Below are 20,455 nucleotides of genomic sequence, written 5' to 3'. Positions count from 1 at the left end.
AATTCTTGTGTGTGCCCTGACCAGGGATAGAACCCACAACCTTGGCGAATCTGTACAACACTCTAACCAACTGAACTACCCAGCCAGGGCCCTTCAGTTAATATCTGTTACACATTTATTCTTCTTGGAACTTCCTTGGGCCATTGTTACAGTGTTTAAAAATTTTATTTATTGACATACAGTTAGACTACAATATTATATTTGTTTTTAAGTATACAACATGGTGATTAAAAATTTATATACTGGGCCCTGGCTGGTGTGGCTCAGTGGATTGAGTGCGGGCCTGCAAACTAAAAGATCGCAGTTCGATTCCTAGTCAGGGCACATGCCTGGGTTGTGGGCCAGCTCCCAGCGGGGACACACGAGAGGCAACCATACATTAATGTTTCTCTCCCTTTCTCCTTCCCTTCCCCTCTAGAGATAAATGAATAAAATCTTTAAAAAAATGTATATGCTGGTCCTGGCCAGGTGGCTCAGTTGGTTAGAGCACCATCCCATACACTAAATAAAAGGTTGTGGGTTCGATCCCTGGCCAGGTCATGGTATGAGAGGCAACCCATCAATATTTTTCTCTCCCTTTGATGTTTCTCTCTTCCTTTCTGTCTCTGTAAAATCAATAAACATAGCCTTGGGTGAGAATATAAAAAACAATAATAAAATAAAAATTTATATACCTCATGCTGTGATCACCACACTAAGTCTAGTAACCATCTGTCACTGTGCAAAGTTATTACACTGTTACTGGCTGTATTACACTGTTACTGGCCATATTACACTGTTACTGGCTGTATTACACTGTTACTGACTGTATCCCAGTGCTGTACACCACATCTCTGTGTTTCGTTTATTTTGCAACTGGAGGTTTGTAGTTCTTATTCCCCATCCCCTTTTCCCCTTATCATAGTGGTTCTTAATTGGGGGTGCTCATCACTGTCACCTGAGGTACTTAAAAAAATATAGATGCCTTTGCCCTACCCCTAGAGTATTAGAATTGGTAGGTTTGGAGTAGGGTTTGGACATGTGTGTTTTTTTTAAGCTCCCTAAATTATTCTGAGCACACCTTTGATTGGAAACTACTACATTTTTGGAAACTCTTCTGTCTCTGTTTGGAATATATATTTGGGTTGTATAGTAAGTAAGGGTTTTTTTTAGTGAAAATAACTACACTAAGAGGGTAAATAAATACTTGTAAGTTTTCCTATTGCAATCTGGAGTTCCAACAGGATGATTTGCTTTCACTCCAAAATCTGTTGCAGGGGCACAAATAACAGTTCTCCACTGTGCTAGTTCTCTTTGGTTTCCCCATTTGGATTTCTGATAGGCCTGTCAGAAACAAAACCCCTTCATTCCCTGCCTGCCACCCCTCCCCCAAAAAAAAACCTCTCCATCTTTTCTGTCTCAGGGGATCTACTCATTTTGTCTAGCTAAGAACATATATATATTTTTTTATTTTTGCCTTTCTCTCAACCTCCGTATCTAATCTTCCAGCTGTAATACACTATATCATCCCATAAATATTTCACTGAAAGATAACAAATGACCGCATTTTAAAAGGTCCAGTGATCATGTCATTCCCCCAGTAGTTTCCCATTTTATGCTTACAATGAAACCTATACTCCTTACTACATCTGTAAGTCTTTACATGTTTGGGTTTTTGCTCCTCTCTTCAGCGTTTCCCTACATCTTTTTTGCTTGGGAGTCTCCGGCCACTCTGGAATTTTTGTTGTTGTTCTTTGGACTAAGGATGTTTTTCGCTCTGGGCCCTTGGTACATGCTGTTTCCAGCCCACTCTTTTCTGGCTCTTCATATGGCAGATTTCATTTCCTTGTTCACTTGTTGACCCAAATGCCACCTTGTCAAAGATGTTTCCCTGATTATCACACGTAATTACCATATTTTGCCCTGAATAATGCACACTTTTATGCCCAAATTTTTTTAGGGAAAAATAAGGAGGCACATTAGACATGGGTAGTACTAATTCCATATCTATATAAATATTTTAATTTTTTGCTTATGAATTAAAAGTACAACTCTGGAAAGCAATAACTACATCTATATGCAAAATAATACATTGGAATATGATAATTGGTTTTGTTTCTAAATATAAGTAACTAAAAAATTGAATTAAAAAATTAAAAGATTTTTTTTCCCGAAGGTTTGGGCCAAAAACGTGGGTGCGCATTATACATGGGAGTGCATCACACACGACAAAATATGGGTAGTCCCCCTTCTCATTACTCTGTCCCGTATCCCACTATTTATTTTCTTCATAGCACTTACATAATTGAAAATTGTCCTGTTTATTTGCTTATTGTCCATTTCCTGATTTTTACTGCTAGACAGGGATGGGACTTTGCCTATGTCCTTATGCCTAGAACAGTACCTGACTTCTAGTAGGTACTCAGTAAATATTTGTTAAATCTGCTATCTGGAGGGGACTTGAGCTGACTAAAATAGAGGGTTCATATTGGGGAGATTAAGTAAGGCTTATTACTTAAAATGGGTTGTGATGCACATTAAAATACAGATCTAACGTTTTTTGCCTTCCTTATTGTTACAATGTACCCTGTTCATTTCAGGCTGCCTTTGATATTGGTTGGGAACAAATCAGACCTAGTGGAATACAGTAGCATGGAGACCATCCTCCCTATTATGAACCAGTACACCGAAATAGAAACCTGTGTGGAGGTATGCCTTATTTGATTTTAAAGTTTACTGTTGGTGAATTCTCACTGAGCTGAAGTTTGGAACAGGAGAGTGGGAGACTAGGAGGGATACATTTTCTGCTGTTGGGGAAGTCGTGTGAACCGAGTCAGAGAACCGGAAGTTGGCCTCCGAGGTCTCTGGACAGTCATCTTGTGATGTCCACTAAGAAAAATGCATTGTTCAAGGAATCTTACTACCTTATATTGATGGTTTTAAATTGTTTTTAGCTCTCATCATTGCTTTCAGACTATAAAGTTTTTAACTTTTTTTTTTTTTTAGTGTTCAGCAAAAAACCTGAAGAACATATCAGAGCTCTTTTATTATGCACAGAAAGCTGTTCTTCATCCCACAGGGCCCTTGTACTGCCCGGAGGAGAAAGAGGTAACCCCCTGACCTACCAGTGTGCGTTAGCAGGGCACGGAATGTGTCGGTAGGGACTCGAGTGTGGTAGATTTTTTTGGTAACTCTTAAGTATTGTTGTAAGCTTATGAAATTCACTGCTTATTATGAATTTCATTGCTTATTGTGAAATTCACTGCTTATTGTGTACCTACATTTTCTAGGTACTTTTCTTCAGGTGCTCACATTAAATATTCAGAAAAGTATTACAGCTCAAATACTGTTTCATGAAATGGCCTTAAAGCAGACAGAAGAATTAGCAATAATAACAGCCAGAAGTCCAAAGACTTAGCTAGAGGTCTGCTTGCTTTGCTGCTGTAAAGCCCCCAAACTTGGGAACACACACAAAGGAAAAACATGTGCAGTTATTTGATGTGGGTCCAACATGTGACACAACCCGATACCCCCCCTTTTATTTTATAGCTAAGAAACGCACTAGTGCCTTCATGAAGTATCTAAAATTTAAGTATCTTGCCATAGAACTTTTCAAATTAATTAATTTTTAAATTAACATATAACTCACATGCCATAAAATTCACCCTTTAAAAAATTTTTATTTATTTTCATTGTTGTGCAGGTATAAATTCACCCTTTTAAAGTGTACAGTGGTTTTTAGTCTGTTCACCCAGTTGTGTTTTCATCACTATTATCTAATTCCAGAACATTCCATCATGCCAAAAAGAAACCCTGTACCCACTAGTAGCTGCCCCTCCAGCCCTTGGCAGCTAGTTACCTGCTTTCTGTCTGTATGGATTAGCGTTTTATGGACTTTTCATACACGTAGAGTTAATTACACAGTGTGTGGTCTTTGTATTTGGCTTCTTTCACATCATGTTTTCAGGGTGCACCCATGTTGTAGCATGTGTCAGCCTTTCATTTCTTTCAGTGACTGAACAACACTTTATTGTGTGGGTACGTTCCACGTTCTGTTCATCCACTCGTCTGCTGATGGACTTTTGGATTATTTCCACTTTTTGGCTATTGTGAGTGCAGTTGCTATAAAGATTAACAGACAAGTTTGAACATCTGTTTTCAGTTCCTTTGAGTATATATTTAGGAATGAAATTGCTGGCTCACATGGTAATTCTATGCTTAACTTTTTGTGGAACCACTAAATCAGATGAAGTTCCAGTTTCACCACACCTTTGCCAACACCTATAACTCATTCCCCTCCATCCCCCTTTTTACTTATTATAGTCTCCTAGTAGGTGTGAGCAGTATCTCCTGTTGTTTTCATTTGTATTTCCCTGGTGGTTAATGAGGTTGTTCAGCTTCTGATGTGGTTATTGGCTGTTGTATATCTTCTTTGGAGAATTCTCTAAGTCTTTTGCCTATTTCTTGAGTTGTCTTTTTGCTGTTGAGTTTTTAAGAAATAAAAATGCAGTTTTTTTCAGGAGCAGTTTATACTGTTGGTGAATGGTTGGCTGACTTTGACCTGTGGGTCAAATTTGGCCTGCCATTTGTTTTTTGTGTAGCCTGTGAGCTAAGAATACATTTTTAAACAATTGAAAAAAATCAAAAGGAGTGATGTTTTGTGATATGGGAAAATTACATGACATTTAGACTCCATCATTCATGAGTGAAGTTTCACTGGAACCCAGCCATGTCGTTCCTTTGTGTCTGTCTGCGCTGCCTTCCTGCTGCAAAGACAGAGTGGAGTCCTTGCAGCAGAGTTTGTGTGGCACTTCCGTCACTTCTCAGTGCTGACGTGCACGGCTAAGCTGTTGAGTGCTGCTTGGTGCACCGCTACTGCACCGATGCAGTTCCATCTTCACAGTATTTCAAGTACTAAGTGTATTACTGTACTGTGATGTTTTGCTTTATTATCAGTGCTTTATGTATCCTGCCAAAACAAGATGAAAAAAGTTGACTTTTAGTTGGCAAAGCAGATATATGTTCTAAACTCAAATTACAGTTCCAGCAAAGGAAATTTCCGTCCTCCACACTCCTCTGCAGTAGAGGAGCTTTCGCCCAGCCTTCAGTTGGAACCCATGAGTCTGTAGGTGATGACAGGCTAACAGGCAGAAATCAAGAAAAGAATCTAATGTAATTCTCTAACCACTTTCCAAGCAGTGCCTATGCCCAATAAAAATTACATGTTTATGGCTGTTATCAGTATTGGCAGTGTATAACTTTTTCAAAGGTAATATATGTAAAATCTCATGACAGATCGGCATTAACAGATAAACATTTGAAATCCATTTTTATGATAGCGAACACTAATTTTTGAACCCTAATTTAGCAAAATGTTAACTCTCCAAAAAGATTTTTATTTCTCTAGTTAGTAGACCTATGTAGCAAATTTATACTCAGTTACTATTATACTTTTAATTTTGTGAATAGAAACTGTGGAAATTTGATTCTCTCTTGCTATGTAAGTACCTCCATGGCATTCTATTATTTATATATATATATGTATGTATGTGTATATATATATGTGTATATATATATATATATATATAACTGATTATGCTATTATAGTTGTCCCGTTTTCCCCTTCACTCCCCTCCACTCTGCACACTCCCACCCACATTTCCCCCTTTAGTTCATGTCCATGTGTCATACCTGTAAGTTCTTTAACTTCTACATTTCCCATATTATTCTTACCCTCCCCCTGTCTATTTTCTACCTACTATCTATGCTACTTATTCTCTGTACCATTTCCCCCTCTCCTGTTGCTAACCCTCCATGTGATCTCCATTTCTACGATTCTGTTCCTGTTCTAGTTGTTTCCTTAGTTTGTTTTTGTTTTGGGTGTGGTTGTTACTAATTGTGAGTTTGCTGTCATTTTAGTATACATGTTTTTTATCTTCTTTTTCTTAGATAAGTCCCTTTAACATTTCATATAATAAGGGCTTGGTGATGATGAACTCCTTGAATTTGATCTTATCTGAGAAGCACTTTATCTGTCCTTCCATTCTAAATGAAAGCTTTGCTGGATAGAGGAATCTTGGTTGTAGGTCTTTGGATTTCATGACTTGGAATACTTCTTTCCAGCCCCTTCTTGCCCGTAAGGTCTCTTGAGAAATCTGCTGACAGTCTGATGGGAACTCCTTTGTAGGTGACTGTCCCCTTATCTCTTGCTGCTTCTAGGATTCTCTCCTTTATTTTAATCTTGGGTAATGTAATTCTCATGTGCCTTGGTGTGTCCCTTCTTGGGTCCAATTTCTTTGGGACTCTCTGAGCTTCCTGGACTTCCTGGAAGTCTATTTCCTTTGCCAAATTGGGGAAGTTCTTCATTATTGTATGTTCAAATAAGTTTTCCACTCGTGGCTGTTCCTCTTCGCCTTCTCGTACCCCTATAATTCTGATGTTGGAGCGTTTAAAGATGTCCTGGAGGTTCCTAAGTCTCTCCTCATTTTTCTGAATTCTTGTTTCTTCATTCTTCACTGTTTGGTCATTTTGTTCTTCCTTCTGGTCCACTCCCTTGGTTTGAGTCCCAGTTTCCTTCCCATCACTATTGGTTCCCTGTACATTTTCCTTTACTTCACTTAGTGTAGCCTTTATTTTTTCATCTAATTTGCAACCAAATTCGCGACCAAATTCAACCAGTTCAGTGAGCATCCTGATCACCAGTGTTTTGAACTGTGCGTTTGATAGGTTGGCTGTCTCTTTGTCACTTAGTTGTATTTTTTCTGGAGCTTTGTTTTTTTGTTTTGGCCATTTTTTTGTTTTGATGGGCCTGTTATGTAGTGAGGGGTGGAGCTTTAGGTGTTTGCTCAGGCGGGACAACCCACATCTGTGTTGTGACACTGTATGTGGGGCAGGGGTTCCAGAGGAACACTGTTGCTTGCTCCGCTCTCTGCCAGATTTCAGTCACTTCCACCACTTCCCCCAAGCAAATCGGGCTCTTCTGGTGCTGGTTTCCAGGTGGGTGGGCTTATGTACGTTCTAGGACCCTGTGGGTCTCTCCAGTGAAGTCTCCTGTGAGGCTGGGAGCCTCTCCTGGCACCTCAACCCCAGCAGGTGTTTTCAATCAGTGTTTTGAGGCTTTATTTCTCTGTGCTGGGAGCCTGAGTTTCATGGTCTGTCTCGATCCCCGGTTTCGCCTGGTTTATCTGCGCACAAATATAAGACACACTGGTCTGCCAGCTGCCTTGTGTGTCGTGCCCTCCACAATCCACCGCCTGGCTGGGTCCACCCACTGCTGCCTGGTGCACCAGAGTCACCAGCCGCCCTGCCTCAGGCCCTCTCTGTCCCGGCTCCCTGACTCCTACCCTCCTACCGGTCTGGATGAATGTTTCTTGTTTAACTCCTTGGTTGTTGGACTTCTATACAGTTCAGTTTTCTCTCAGTTCTGGTTATTTTGTTTCTGAATTTTTGTTGTCCTTATTTTGGTTATGGGAGGAGACACAGTGTGTCTACTACACCTCCATCTTGGCCGGAAGTCCCTCCTTGGCATTCTTTTTTTTTTCCTTTAAGGTTTTATTGATTTATTTTTATTTTTATTTAATTTTTAATATATATTTTATTGATTATGCCATTACAGTTGTTCTATTTCCCTCCCTTCATTCCCCTCCACCCTGCACACCCCCTCCCCACCATTGCCCCCCTTTAGTTTATGACCACGTGTCTCAAGTTCTTTAGATTCTATATTTCCCCTACTATTCTTGCCCTCCCCCTATCTATTTTCTACCTACCATCTATGCTACTTATTTTCTGTACCTTCTCCCCCCTTCTCCTCCTCCCACTCCCCTGTTGCTAACCCTCCATGTGATCTTCATTTCTATGTTTCTGCACCTGATCTAGCTGTCTTCTTAGTTTGCTTTTGTTTTAGGTGTGGTTGTTGATAACTGTGAGTTTGCTGTCCTTTCACTGTTCATCTTTTTTATCTTCTTTTTCTTAGGTAAGTCCCTTTAACATTTCATATAATAGGGGCTTGGTGATGTGAACTCCTTGAATTTGATCTTATCTGAGAGGCACTTTATCTGTCCTTCCATTCTAAATGAGAGCTTTGCTGGATAGAGCAATCTTGGTTGTAGGTCTTTGGATTTCATGACTTGGAATACCTCTTTTCAGCCCCTTCTTGCCTGTAAGGTCTCTTGAGAAATCTGCTGACAGTCTGATGGGAACTCCTTTGTAGGTGACTGTCCCCTTATCTCTTGCTGCTTCTAGGATTCTCTCCTTCATTTTAATCTTAGCTAATATAATTATGATGTGCCTTGGTGTGTGCCTTCTTGGGTCCAACTTCTTTGGGACTCTCTGAGCTTCCTGGATTTCCTGGAAGTCTGTTTCTTCCTCCTTGGCATTCTTGATTTTGCCTGTTAATTATTTGCTTTTTGGCACTTTACAAAAGAAGTGCTGGACTCTGGTATAAGTAATTAATCTGAGTTATCTTTTAATCTGACCCTGATTTACTTTTTAGTAATCCTGGTTTACTGATCTTTCATTGGAATGCTTCTTTCCAATTTACTCTTAATCCAGAATTTTCCAGATTTGCTTCTTAATCACTAGGCATACTTGTTAAAAACACAGGTTGCAGTCTTATTCAGCCAGGTGCAGTGTCTTATAATCAAGGAAATTTGAGAAACGGTCTCATCAAGATTTACCTCTGAGGCCTTGGGCTAATAGTGGTACATTAAATCCCCTCTACTAGTTTGTTCTCAATTCTTTAATTGCTACTTTTTTCTAAGATCAATTATTAGTTCTACTAATCACCCCCCTGCCCCTCCTCCAATTTCCTGAATAAAATACCACCATCTGTCACTCATTGGGTGAACCTGCCTGAAGTAAAATCTTCAGATCTTTAGAGACTGTCCCTTTTTTATACAAGAAAAAGCTTTGAGTCTAACCTTATACCAGAAACTTTTATTTAGACAACAGTAATACCTTGTAACACAGTTTGGAATCATCAAGAAGATCATAGTAAAAATTAAAGCCTAGACTGCGAATGTTTTCAGTGTTGATGAACTCTGTATATTTTCATATAATGAAAATATATGACTTCTGTGTAACAATGTTTACTCTGTGAGAGTTTAGATGATGCATGTGGAAAATTAGTTTATTACTGTAAAAAATTTTTGTAGCTTTTAATGAAATATAATTTTTAATACTTTTTTAAAGTAGTCATTTTTTTGGTGTTATATTTTAAGGTGATTAATATTTCACTGTCACATTGAGTCAGTACCTTAGAACACTTTAGCTTCTGATGAGTTTCCAGCTTTCATGAAAAATATGTCACTTTATTTTTCTTTGAATTACATTTTTAATGAAGGTTTTTAGGGTATGAGGAATAACCACTTGCACAAAATAAAGTTATTTTTAGATTCTGCTTTTTATATCTTTCTTGCTGTTGCTACTCTTTGCAGCATTTAGGTCATTATGTAACATTTTTAAAAGGAGAGTAAATAAAATAATGTAATCTTCATTAATCTTGAGTATCTAGTATTAGGATCACATTAATAGCAGGTACTCTTTGCATCATTTAGGTCATTATGTAACACTTTTAAAAGGAGAGTAAATAAAATTACAATGTAATCTTCATGAATCTTGAGTATCTAGTATTAGGATCACATTAATAGAAGCAGTATCTTACTGTTCTTTTTTTTTTTTTAGGACTTTAAAAAAGATTTTATTTATTTATCTTTAGAGAGGAAGGAAAGGAGAGAGGGAGAGAAATATCAATGTATGGTTGCCTCTTGTGCATCCCCTGCTGGGAACTGGCCTGCAACCCAGGCATGTGCCCTGACTGAGAATCAAACCTTGATCCTTTGGTTCTCTGGCCCTTGCTCAATCCACTGATCTATGCCAGCCAGGGACTATTCTTTATTTTTAAACAATTCACCCATGATTGTAGATGTTATACATGACAGTCCATTTGGTACTGTTTTATAAAGGAAGCCCTATGCAGTGCTCTCTAAATGTTTGATTTTTTCCTCAGTTCTTTTGAATCTGTTTATTTGTTCGGTTTTATCTTTTTCTCATTATATCAAATTGTTCTCCTAGAGGCCCCATTTAAAACAAAAAGGAATTGTCTGTGTATGTTTGGGAAAATAACTGTTTCCTTTCCAATTTTTTTTAATGGAATTTTTTAAATTTCCATTAAAATTTAATGGAGCATCCTGGATTTCCTGGAAGTCTATTTCCTTTGCCAGATTGGGGAAGTTCTCCTTTATTATTTGTTCAAATAAGTTTTCCACTCGTGGCTGTTCCTCTTCCCCTTCTGGTACCCCCATAATTCGGATGTTGGAATGTTTAAAGATGTCCTAAAGGTTCCTAAGCCTCTCCTCATTTTTTTGAATTCTTGTGTCTTCATATTTTTCTGTTTGGTCATTTTTTTCTTCCTTCTGGTTCGCTCCCTTGGTTTGAGTCCCAGTTTCCTTTCCTTTACTATTGGTTTCCTGTGCATTTCCCTGCATTTCAATTAGTTTAGCCTTCATATGTTCCTCTAATTTGTGACTAAAATCAACCAGTTCTGTGAGCATCCTGATCACCAGTGTTTTGAACTGTTCATCTGAAAGTTTGGCAATTTTTCGCTTAGAATTATGGGCTCTGGGACATTGAGTTCTTCTTGAGCCATGTGTGGTTTGTTCGCACCTATTACGTTTAAGGAGGGGTGCCTTATGAGTGTGGGGGGGGCCACCCAGGTCACTGGGTTGTGATGCTGTATGTGGGGGCGGGGTCAAAGAGGGAGAATGGCAGTCCCCTCTAGTGCTTCCCGCCACTGGGGCCTGCGCAGTCTCTCTCACTGTTCCCTCTTTCGCTGTTTTATCTGTGGGCGAATGTGTGACTATGTTCAGCCTTCTGCTCTGCACCCTCGCTGGGTCTGCTGGTCGCAACCCCACACCTGGGCATTCGCCAAGCACCAACCGCGCGCCTGGGTTGGTCTGACTGAGTTTTCCTGCGCAACCCTGCTCCGCCAGCTGCTGGCTCCGTCCCTCTTACCAGTCTGACTGAAGGGTTTGTTGTGGTCGGACTTTCGTATAGTTCAATTTTCTGTGTTTTGGTTGCGCCTTTTTTTTACTAAAACTTTCTTGTTTTTAAACTTGGTTGTACAAGAAGGCACAGTGTTTCCACCTGCACCTCCATCTTAGCAGAAGTGGTGTGTCCTTTCCAATTTTTAAAGGAATTTCTTTTCTGCATTTGAGTTTGATAGCATGGTCAGAACTCATCGTTACTGTTTGCTCTGGACAGCCATGTGACTGACGTTAGTAAGTGTCCATTTCCTCACCTTGCCATGTAATTTCTGTGATCGAGATGTACCCATCAGAGATCTGCTTCCAAGTTTACAGTGTTCAGTGGGCTTCCTGAAAGTTCTGTTTTCTCACAGTTGTTCATAGCGATTATCCTGTAGCAATTATACAAATTAGAAGCTTGTGGGCCTTATTTTAAATAGCCAAATATTTGTTCTATCCATCATAAATCCTAAAACAAATGTTAAGAAAGTCATCAAAATATATTTCCAGCAGCACTATTTAAAAAGTTTCTTAGAGTCACAAAAGGTAGGATTCTTTTCAAATGTAACTCTTACCTGATAATAGGAAGCTAGCAAGGGGTTAACACTTGCCAACCAGTGCTGCTTTGCCACCTGTTTGTAAATAAGCACATCTTATATCCTGACTTTGACAAACACACGCACAAGATTAAAACGCCTAGTTTCAAAACTCTGGTACCAGAAGGTGTGGGTGGTCAGAAATCAGCAGTCGATTATTCCTCAGTAAAGCTGAAAGTTTTTTAAAAATTAAAAGTTGGGAAGGAAAGCCCTCAGCATTGTATAAATCCACTGAAATTCTTTATGAAATGAGGGAGGGCATAAATAAATATTGCTTTATGTGACTGGGAGAATAAATCATCTCTAAAGATGAACCGCCCTTGGAAGACTTGTGGTCATGAAGGGGGAGGGGGACCGTTCCAAATATTGGTCCTCATTTACTTAAAACAGTTTGGGTATAGAAGTAAATGGCTTTGCTTCCGTTCATTTTTCATGTTTGGTTGTATTGGCCGTTCCATACATGACAGTGAGGACAGTCAGAATTATTCTTACCCTTATTTAAAATCATTTTTTAAAATCCCAACTATTTTAATGAAAATAGTTGTTTCTCTTCTCAATGATTTACAGATGAAACCAGCCTGTATAAAAGCCCTTACTCGTATATTTAAAATATCTGATCAAGATAATGACGGCACACTCAATGATGCTGAACTCAACTTCTTTCAGGTAGCCCTCCTCGTTTTCTGACATTTGCACATCTTGGTGTTTTTTCTTTTATTTTTGGCTGAGAAAAGCTATAAGAATGTATTAACTTAAACTATGATATGTCGATAAACTTGAGATTTTTTTAATGTAAAACTTTCTTTTACATCAAGCTATTTAAGACTTTGCCTAGGGTACAAAACTGTCTTATGCATAGGAATTGAGGAGACTCCTTGGTAGCTGTATTTCATGGTGCACAGTGGACGTATTAAAGATGCTTGAAGTCTGAACTCTGGATTACTTTTCTTTCTTGATTTTGTATAACTAGCTTCACAAAGGCCCTGTATTTTAGAAACGTGGTGGGGAGAATAGAGACAGTGTCTTTCCTTCCAAGTATGACACATTTTACATGAATAAGATAAGACAGAGACCATCGTAATTTAGTATCTATTTCTTTTGGTTGCAACTCATTGATTTAATATTACTTTGTAGATTAATAATTATATATTATTTGTGCTTTTAATGCCAATTTTAAAAAAAATATTTATTTATGTATGTCTTTATTTATTTTTGGTAGAGAATTTGTTTCAACACTCCACTAGCTCCGCAGGCTCTGGAAGATGTCAAGAATGTAGTCAGAAAACACATAAGTGATGGTGTGGCTGATAGTGGATTGACACTGAAAGGTGAGTGCGTGGTGTTTTTCCCCTTTTTGAACTTCATAGTTTCAAAATTTGGCATAAGTCTTTATAGCCTTATTTATATTTTAAAGCAATGTTAGTATTTACTCATATGCCTAAAATTCGACTTGGGTATGTAGGATCTAGAAGAGACAGGCCGTTTGGTAGGGATCGTTGTACTGACTGTCAGCATAAACTAGAGGAAGGGAATTGGTTAGATCTCAGGAATGCAGGGGTCCATCAGAGGAAAGGAGACAAACAAATTTATCGTAAAGTTTTTTCAACTCATAAGCATCCTTCAAGTAGAAATTTTTAGGGAAGACATTTTGTCTATCAGTAAAATTTACCAAGTGCAAAGTGTTCTCTGTGGAATGTGTGATCGAATCACAGTAAAATAAAAGAAAACCAGAATATTGTATTATAAAACACAAAGATCTATAAAACAGTTTCCTTTGTTTTTATCATACAACTTTGTGAATGTCAGTACATTCCTTGGGATATGTTTTTGGCTCTTCTATCTGGTTTCTTCTCTTGCTGGCCTGGGTGTTACATGAAATGATTCTGAAATCATCTGTTTTTACTGAGACACTTGTGATTTTGTTTTGATTGGACCTCAATATACAAAATATGTGCATATGTTTGTGGCTCTTGCCAATTACATGTTACATGCTTCTCTCCCATGGCTTCTGTGCCCCTTCTCATATCAACTATATTCACTCATTCATTTTATTTCAGGTTTTCTGTTTTTACACACACTTTTTATCCAGAGAGGGAGACACGAGACTACTTGGACTGTGCTGCGACGGTTTGGTTACGATGACGATCTGGATTTGACACCTGAGTATTTATTCCCCTTGTATGTACCTTTGGCCTCCTAATTGATTTCACTTGCCAAGTATTTTAAAGTTTTATTTAGCACATAGGAAGGCATTGAGGTACTCAGAAATAATTTAGATTTATAGAGAGGTTTATAACAAGGTTTCTCAATCTCAGCTTTATTGACATTTTGGTCTGGATAATTCTTTGCTGTACAGTTGGTCCCAATCATTATAGCATGTTTAGCACAGTCTTAGGTGCCAGTAACAGCTCCTCCCCTCCGTTGTGACGACAGAAAATGTCTAGCATCTCTAGAAATTGCCAAATGTTCCCTCAGGAGTGAAATCATGCCCACTGATTTATAGCATGGCTCAAACTTTTCCTTTTCTCATGGAGAATAAGAGTTTTTTAAAATTCATTTTACAACGAATTTTGAAATCAATGAATTTTCAATGTTTTTGAAATCAGGAGAGGCTAAATCAGGAGAGTATTGATATATTGATTAGCTTTTTAAAAAAAATTAGTCCTTTTCCTCCCTAAGGTTTATAGCCTGGTTTTTTTGTTTGTTTGTTTGTTTTAAGATTTTGTTTATTTTTAGAGAAAGGGGAAGGGAGGGAGAGAAATATCACTGTGTGGTTGCCTCTCATGCACCCCCTACTGGGGACCTGTCCTGCAACCTAGGCACGTGCCCTGAGCTGAATGGCAACCCTTTGGTTTACAGGCCGGCACTCAATCCACTGAGCCACACCAGCCAGGGCTATATAGCCTGTTCTTAGCTCAAGATAAAATAACTATTTTTCTTTAATAATCTATTTATGATTATTTCTCTTTAGATAATGCTATTTTAAATTCTGTGTATTTAAAAGTGGACCCAGAATACAGGAGACCCCTTGCTGTAGAATGGCAGTCCTGTAACAGGGAAGTGACCACCCAGTATCTGGCCTTTGAGGCTTCAGCCTCTTCTTCACTTTTCAGTAGCGTATAATTTTCATGCTGTCCTTTTTCAGTTTCAGCATAGCACCTCCTAGCTGTGTAGGCATTCAGAGAGGCTTTGTTGTGTTTTTCTTTCCCCATGATTGAGGAAGCAAAGTTCTTTCTGGTTGGATCAGTTCTAGGTTGAAACCTCTCTTGTCCAAGTTATTAAACCTTGGTTCAAGTAATTTTCCAGATTTTTTAATAAATCTGTATTAAATGAATGATTGAATTTGTTCCAGGCCTCTGTAGTTTTCTGTGCCATTTATGTGGGTAGATAAATTATATAAGGGGTTGCTTATTGCTTTCTTAAGTATGGCAGTGAGAAAACAACATTTCTTATGGCTTTGTGGCTTACACTGTTATCTCTTTCAATTTCCTTATGTTCTCTGCCTTGAATTTTCTGCAGAATAGCCTCTTAGAGCCACCACTTGAAGCTTTCTAGCTTTCTTATTACACTGACTACCTCTATCCTTCACACTGCTGCAAGATTAAAAAGATATATAAGTACAGATTTGGCCATGGCACTTCCCCTCAAGACAGGATAAAGCCCAAGCTTCTTAACATGGTATACAAGGTCATTCATAATCTGCTCATGCTCACTCCCTGCCTTCATTCTAGAAGTAAATACTGAACTATTTATAGTCCACCAATCATGTTGTTTTCTACGGAAGGTGTTTGCCCTTGGTGTTTTCACTCTCCCTCCCTCTCCCCTCAAATTAATGCCTCTTATCTTTCAAGTCTTACTTCAGGTGACAGCGGCTCCTTTCCGCCCCTAGTCTGGAGACCGTCTATTCCCTGGGGGCGGCCCCAGCATTCTCAGCTGACCCATACTCAGTGCTGTGCTCTAATTCTGTTGAGGTAGTGAGGTTATCTGTTTGTGGTTCATCTCGCACTTGAATGTGGTTTCTTATAGGAGGAAGCCTGTCTTGTTTTTGTGTCCCTAGTACTTAGCTCAAGGCATTTGATAAATGTTTGCCGAACTAAATTTAGGGTGGGTCAAAAAGGTCAAATCAGGCAGAAATACATCTTTTTACATCATTTTCAGTTCATTACAGTGTTGGCATAATTAAGACTTACAACTTGTTTTTATATAGGAGGAGCAAACCCATTACGGTTTGATCAGTATTATTTGTAAAATTTTTATTTCAACCCGCCCTTATATATTTAAGAAAACCTTACATGTCACCTGGGAATGAGTGTTGCTATGACCCTGCAGGATTGCTGTGCCCCACCCCCTAGTGACTTTTCCCGGGAAAATCTGAACGGCTCCAGCAGAGACATTTTGTAAATGGTGTTATCCCACAAAAAGTTTCATATTCATTTCTTAAATTAAATTTTAATACTTGATTAATGATTTGTTTTCCTCTTAAATTTTTTCATCAACAGGCTAAAAATACCTCCTGATTGCACAACTGAATTAAATCATCATGCATATTTGTTTCTCCAAAGTACCTTCGACAAGCATGATTTGGTAAGCTTGTGGCTGCAGATTTCCTTGATAAAATATTTTTCAGTGAGCGTTTAATAACTGCGTTCCCTTAGCTGCGGGGTACTCATGTCGCAGAGCCAAAAATTTTGTATATTCTCTTAAGTTAAACTAGCAAAAATACTTTATTTATTTACTTTTACTTTTTCAAGATGAAAAAGTCTGGTTTCTATAGACTCTTCTGTAAGTTTTCTTATATACATGTAAGAAATTTTCTTGATAAAATGTAAAATTTCTTGTCATGTGTTAGTTTTTAGAAGCATAGCTTTACTAGACTGGGGGCTTTTGTGTTTGGAAACTATTTTCTTAGATATCTAAACATTATGTGCACTTTCTTGTGTATCTTCAGGACAGAGACTGTGCTTTGTCACCTGATGAGCTTAAAGATTTGTTTAAAGTTTTCCCTTACATACCTTGGGGGCCAGATGTGAATAACACAGTTTGTACCAATGAAAAAGGCTGGATAACCTACCAGGGATTCCTGTCCCAGTGGACGTGAGTATAGAGCTCAGCTGTTTCCTCTAAAGTTACCACTAGTTTAAAAATACAGTGCATTCCATTAATCATTTGCAAGTTTTTCCGATCTTACAAAGTGCTTCAATTGTAATAAGCAGGATTTATAGTGCTGCTATCTCTAAGGTGAACTTTAGATGTTCTAGAAATTTATCAGGAAGGGGGATCTGTTTGCTTTTGGATGATGTGCAGGGAAACAGTTACAAGTCTTACACCAAAAATGAGCTAAATTTTAATACTTTTTTGATTAAGGGAATTGGAAACATCATTGCTACTGCACAATTCTTACACCTTCAGAATATGGGGAGAGCATGTTTTACTTGACACTGAAGTCTTAATTTAAGGGTTCTTTGTTGTTTGTTGTTCGCGTACTCTTAGCATCTGTCTGCAGTCTGGGTTCAGCATAGTTGCCATTGTATCCACGGTGCTGAGAAAACCCTCTGGTCATGTGTGGTGACATAATTGCATTAGTCTTGGTGAGACCAACTCTTTGAATGCCACAGTCTATTCTTTTTCAAATCATAAAAAAAAAAAAAAACCTGATTTCAAGTACCTTTCTGTTACTTTTGCTCCTTTCACAAACCTTGTCAGATTTAATTTTCATAAAGTTCTCAACTAGCCATTAGTTGCCATATACTGTGTTTGGGTTGGCCAAAAAGTCTGTAAGGTTTTCTTCTGTAAAGTAAAAGACACATTTTTTCATTTCTACCAGTAAGTTTATTGATGTGGATATTCTGAGTATATTGGCTATCTCCCATGTGGTATAACATTGAATATTCTCAATTAGTGTCTTGATTTGATTGTTATCCATTTCAAGTGGTCTACCCAACCATGGAGCATTGTCCAATGAGAAATCTCCAGCATGAAATTTTGCAAAGCACTTTTGACACATTTGGTCAGTCACAGCACCTTCTTCATACACTGCACAAAACTTTGGGTCTGCATTTTTACCTTCCTTGAAATAATAGAGCATAATATACTGAAAATTGCTTATTTTCTTTCATCTTTAATATTAAAATGCCTACACAGAAGTTCACCAATTTGATCATTTTTTTAATACACACTAATATGGCAGCTGTTACAAATACACTCTAACAAAATTGTTTTGAATGAAGCTAAAGACAACTATAAATGCTTCTAGGGCCATCTTATGAAAAAAACGTAAAGAACCCTAACTTGGGAAGCAGATTATATAAAAAAATCCCAGCTCTGGATTTTACCAGCCGCTCACTGCTTGTGTACGTGGCCTTGTTCTCTTGGGGCAGGTGGAGCAGATACAGGAGCCTCCACATCTTTGATTCTCCTCCCTTCTCGGGCCTAAGAAGAGCATTGTAGGAAAAATCATGGTTGGGTGAATTGGAAATTAAAGTACTCTGATAAAACTTATCTGGGTCTGGTGGCAAAATTATTTGAGCTACTGGAATTTTTTTTCTATAAATGTTCATTGAGAAACTTCTCACGTTTTAAACTCTTCTGTCTCCAGGCTCACGACCTATTTAGACGTGCAGCGGTGCCTGGAGTACCTGGGCTACTTGGGCTATTCCATCCTGACTGAGCAGGAGTCTCAAGCTTCAGCCGTTACAAGTGAGTGTCCAAGGACTGATGAGTAAAAAAATTAAAAAGATTTTACTTCTACATGTAAAAGACTGAAAATAAACATGTCTGTGCTTGTTGTCTGTGTCTACACTCTCATTTGTTTTCCTTGTGATTAGGTCATTTCCTTCTAGTTGAGATGCTTGATTTTATTGTTTATCGAAAAAGAAAGAGTAAAGGTTTTACTTCCAGTTTACCCCTGAGATTACTCTACTGATAAATCAGGGAGGGCCATGGGCACTCAAAGTATGGTTTGTCCTGTTTTAATTTTCTTTGAACATTAAAAACAGTGCCAATAACACATGATCCTGGTATTGAACTGATAGTACATATCTCATCTTTTTACCATTTTCCACATTAATCAGTTTTTCACGCATCTTGTAATTCTTGTCAAGCAGTGTCCTCCACTTAAAAGAAAACCCATGGGTATGGAAATAACACACGAGGGAAATGATATTTGAAGAGTTTCTTATATCCTAATTGGTGAGGAAAAAATGCCATGTCTTTCCTAATTGTTGAGGGGAAATGTTCTATCTTACAAGAAGCTTCAGCATAAGACAACCAATCTTAAATTGACAGAGCAAGTACCCTTTAACACTTAACCAATCAGACAGTATTTAATTTAGCATCAAAGAGTAAGGAACTAATTGCTAGCCAGCATGAGAGTTTTTTGTGCAACAAAATACTGTGGACATCTTTCAGTATCACTGATTATACTTTTATATATCTTTAATGCTAAATAATGGGTCATTATCTGGATGCTTAGTTACAGTTGAATCTTTTAAGCTACAGCTTAAGGGCTCTTTATCTCAGGGAGAGATCCCATTGCTGTGCTGATACAGCCTCGTTTTCTGACCTGCCTCTTTTACAGATTTACATTTGAAAGGCCAGTGAACCCTAGAGTGCATATTTCTTTGCCATTTATAGATCCAAGAGAGTGCAGATTTGAGAGAGTATCCTTGAGTTTGTAACTTGTTATGACATACAAGTTACAAACTCAAAGATACATATACACACAAAATCGATGAAATATAAGGTTGACTTTATTATAATTTGAATTCATTTTTAGGATATCATTTTCCTTATGAAAGTATATTAATTTTATGATTAAATAAATTTTATTTGGTTACTAGAAGTTCACTTTACAGCCAGCTTTCAGAAATGCATCTTTTCCAGTGAATGAGGCCTTTCTGTACTATATTTAGTGCTTTTTTAAAGTTTATTTTATTGCTTATGCTATTACAGTCGTCCCATTTTTTCTCTCCTTTATCCCTTTCTGCCCAGTACCCCTATTCCCTCCAGCATTCCACCACTCTTAGTTCATGTTCATGGATTATACATACAAGATCTTTGGTTTCTCCATTTCCTCAACTATTCTTAACCTCTTCCTGTCTATTTTTTATCTACCATTTACACTTTTTATTTTCTGTACCTTTTCCCAAATCTTCCCCTCTCCCTTCTCCACTGATAACCCTCCATGTGATCTCTGTTTCTGTTATTCTGTTCCTGTTCTAGTTGTTTGCTTAATTTGTTTTTAGGTTCAGTTGTTGATAGTTGAGTTTGTTGTCATTTACTGTTCATAGTTTTAATCTTCTTTTTCTTAGATAAGTCCCTTTAACATTTCATATAATAAGGGCTTGATGATGATGAACTCCTTTAACTTGACCTAATCTGAGAAGCACTTTATCTGCCCTTCCATTCTAAATGATAGCTTTGCTGGATAGAGTAATCTTGGATGTAGATCCTTGCCTTTCATGACTTTGAATACTTCTTTCCAGCCCCTTCTTGCCTGTAAGGTTTCTTTTGAGAAATCAGCTGATGTCTTAAGGGAATTCCTTTGTAGGTAACTGTCTCCTTTTCTCTTGCTGCTTTTAAGATTCTCTCCTTATCTTTAATCCCGGGTGAAAATTATGGTATGTCTTGGTGTGTTCCTCCTTGGGTCCAATCTCTTTGGGACTCTCTGGGCTTCCTGGAAGTCTATTTCCTTCCCCAGATTGGGGATGTTCTCCTTCATTATTTATTCAGATAAGTTTTCAATTTCTTGTTCTTCCTCTTCTCCTTCTGGCACCCCTATGATTCAGATGTTGGAATGTTTAAAAGTTGTCCCAGAGGTTCCTAAGCCTCTCATTTGGTTGAATGTTTATTTCTTCCTTT

At 38.0% G+C, this 20,455-nt stretch overlaps 1 protein-coding gene across 9 annotated transcripts in view; it reads left to right on the top strand.

The window, feature by feature from the left end:
- Positions 1-20,455, top strand: part of RHOT1 (ras homolog family member T1) — a 64,130-nt gene that overhangs the window by 23,538 nt on the left and 20,137 nt on the right. For all 9 annotated transcript variants that reach the window (XM_053656089.1, XM_053656090.1, XM_037143330.2 and 6 more), the window contains 8 exons: positions 2,580-2,688; positions 2,986-3,087; positions 12,164-12,262; positions 12,816-12,924; positions 13,654-13,774; positions 16,096-16,180; positions 16,545-16,690; positions 18,192-18,292. In XM_053656089.1, coding sequence (XP_053512064.1) covers positions 2,580-2,688; positions 2,986-3,087; positions 12,164-12,262; positions 12,816-12,924; positions 13,654-13,774; positions 16,096-16,180; positions 16,545-16,690; positions 18,192-18,292 — 872 coding nt within the window. The remainder of the gene's footprint in view (positions 1-2,579; positions 2,689-2,985; positions 3,088-12,163; positions 12,263-12,815; positions 12,925-13,653; positions 13,775-16,095; positions 16,181-16,544; positions 16,691-18,191; positions 18,293-20,455) is intronic.

The sequence above is a fragment of the Artibeus jamaicensis genome, unplaced genomic scaffold, assembly GCF_021234435.1.
Source record: "Artibeus jamaicensis isolate MK-2021 breed Jamaican fruit bat unplaced genomic scaffold, CSHL_Jam_final contig_1998, whole genome shotgun sequence".
Taxonomy (NCBI): domain Eukaryota; kingdom Metazoa; phylum Chordata; class Mammalia; order Chiroptera; family Phyllostomidae; genus Artibeus; species Artibeus jamaicensis.
Note: the sequence above shows the minus strand (reverse complement) of the source record. Positions and strands in the feature narration are given on the sequence as shown.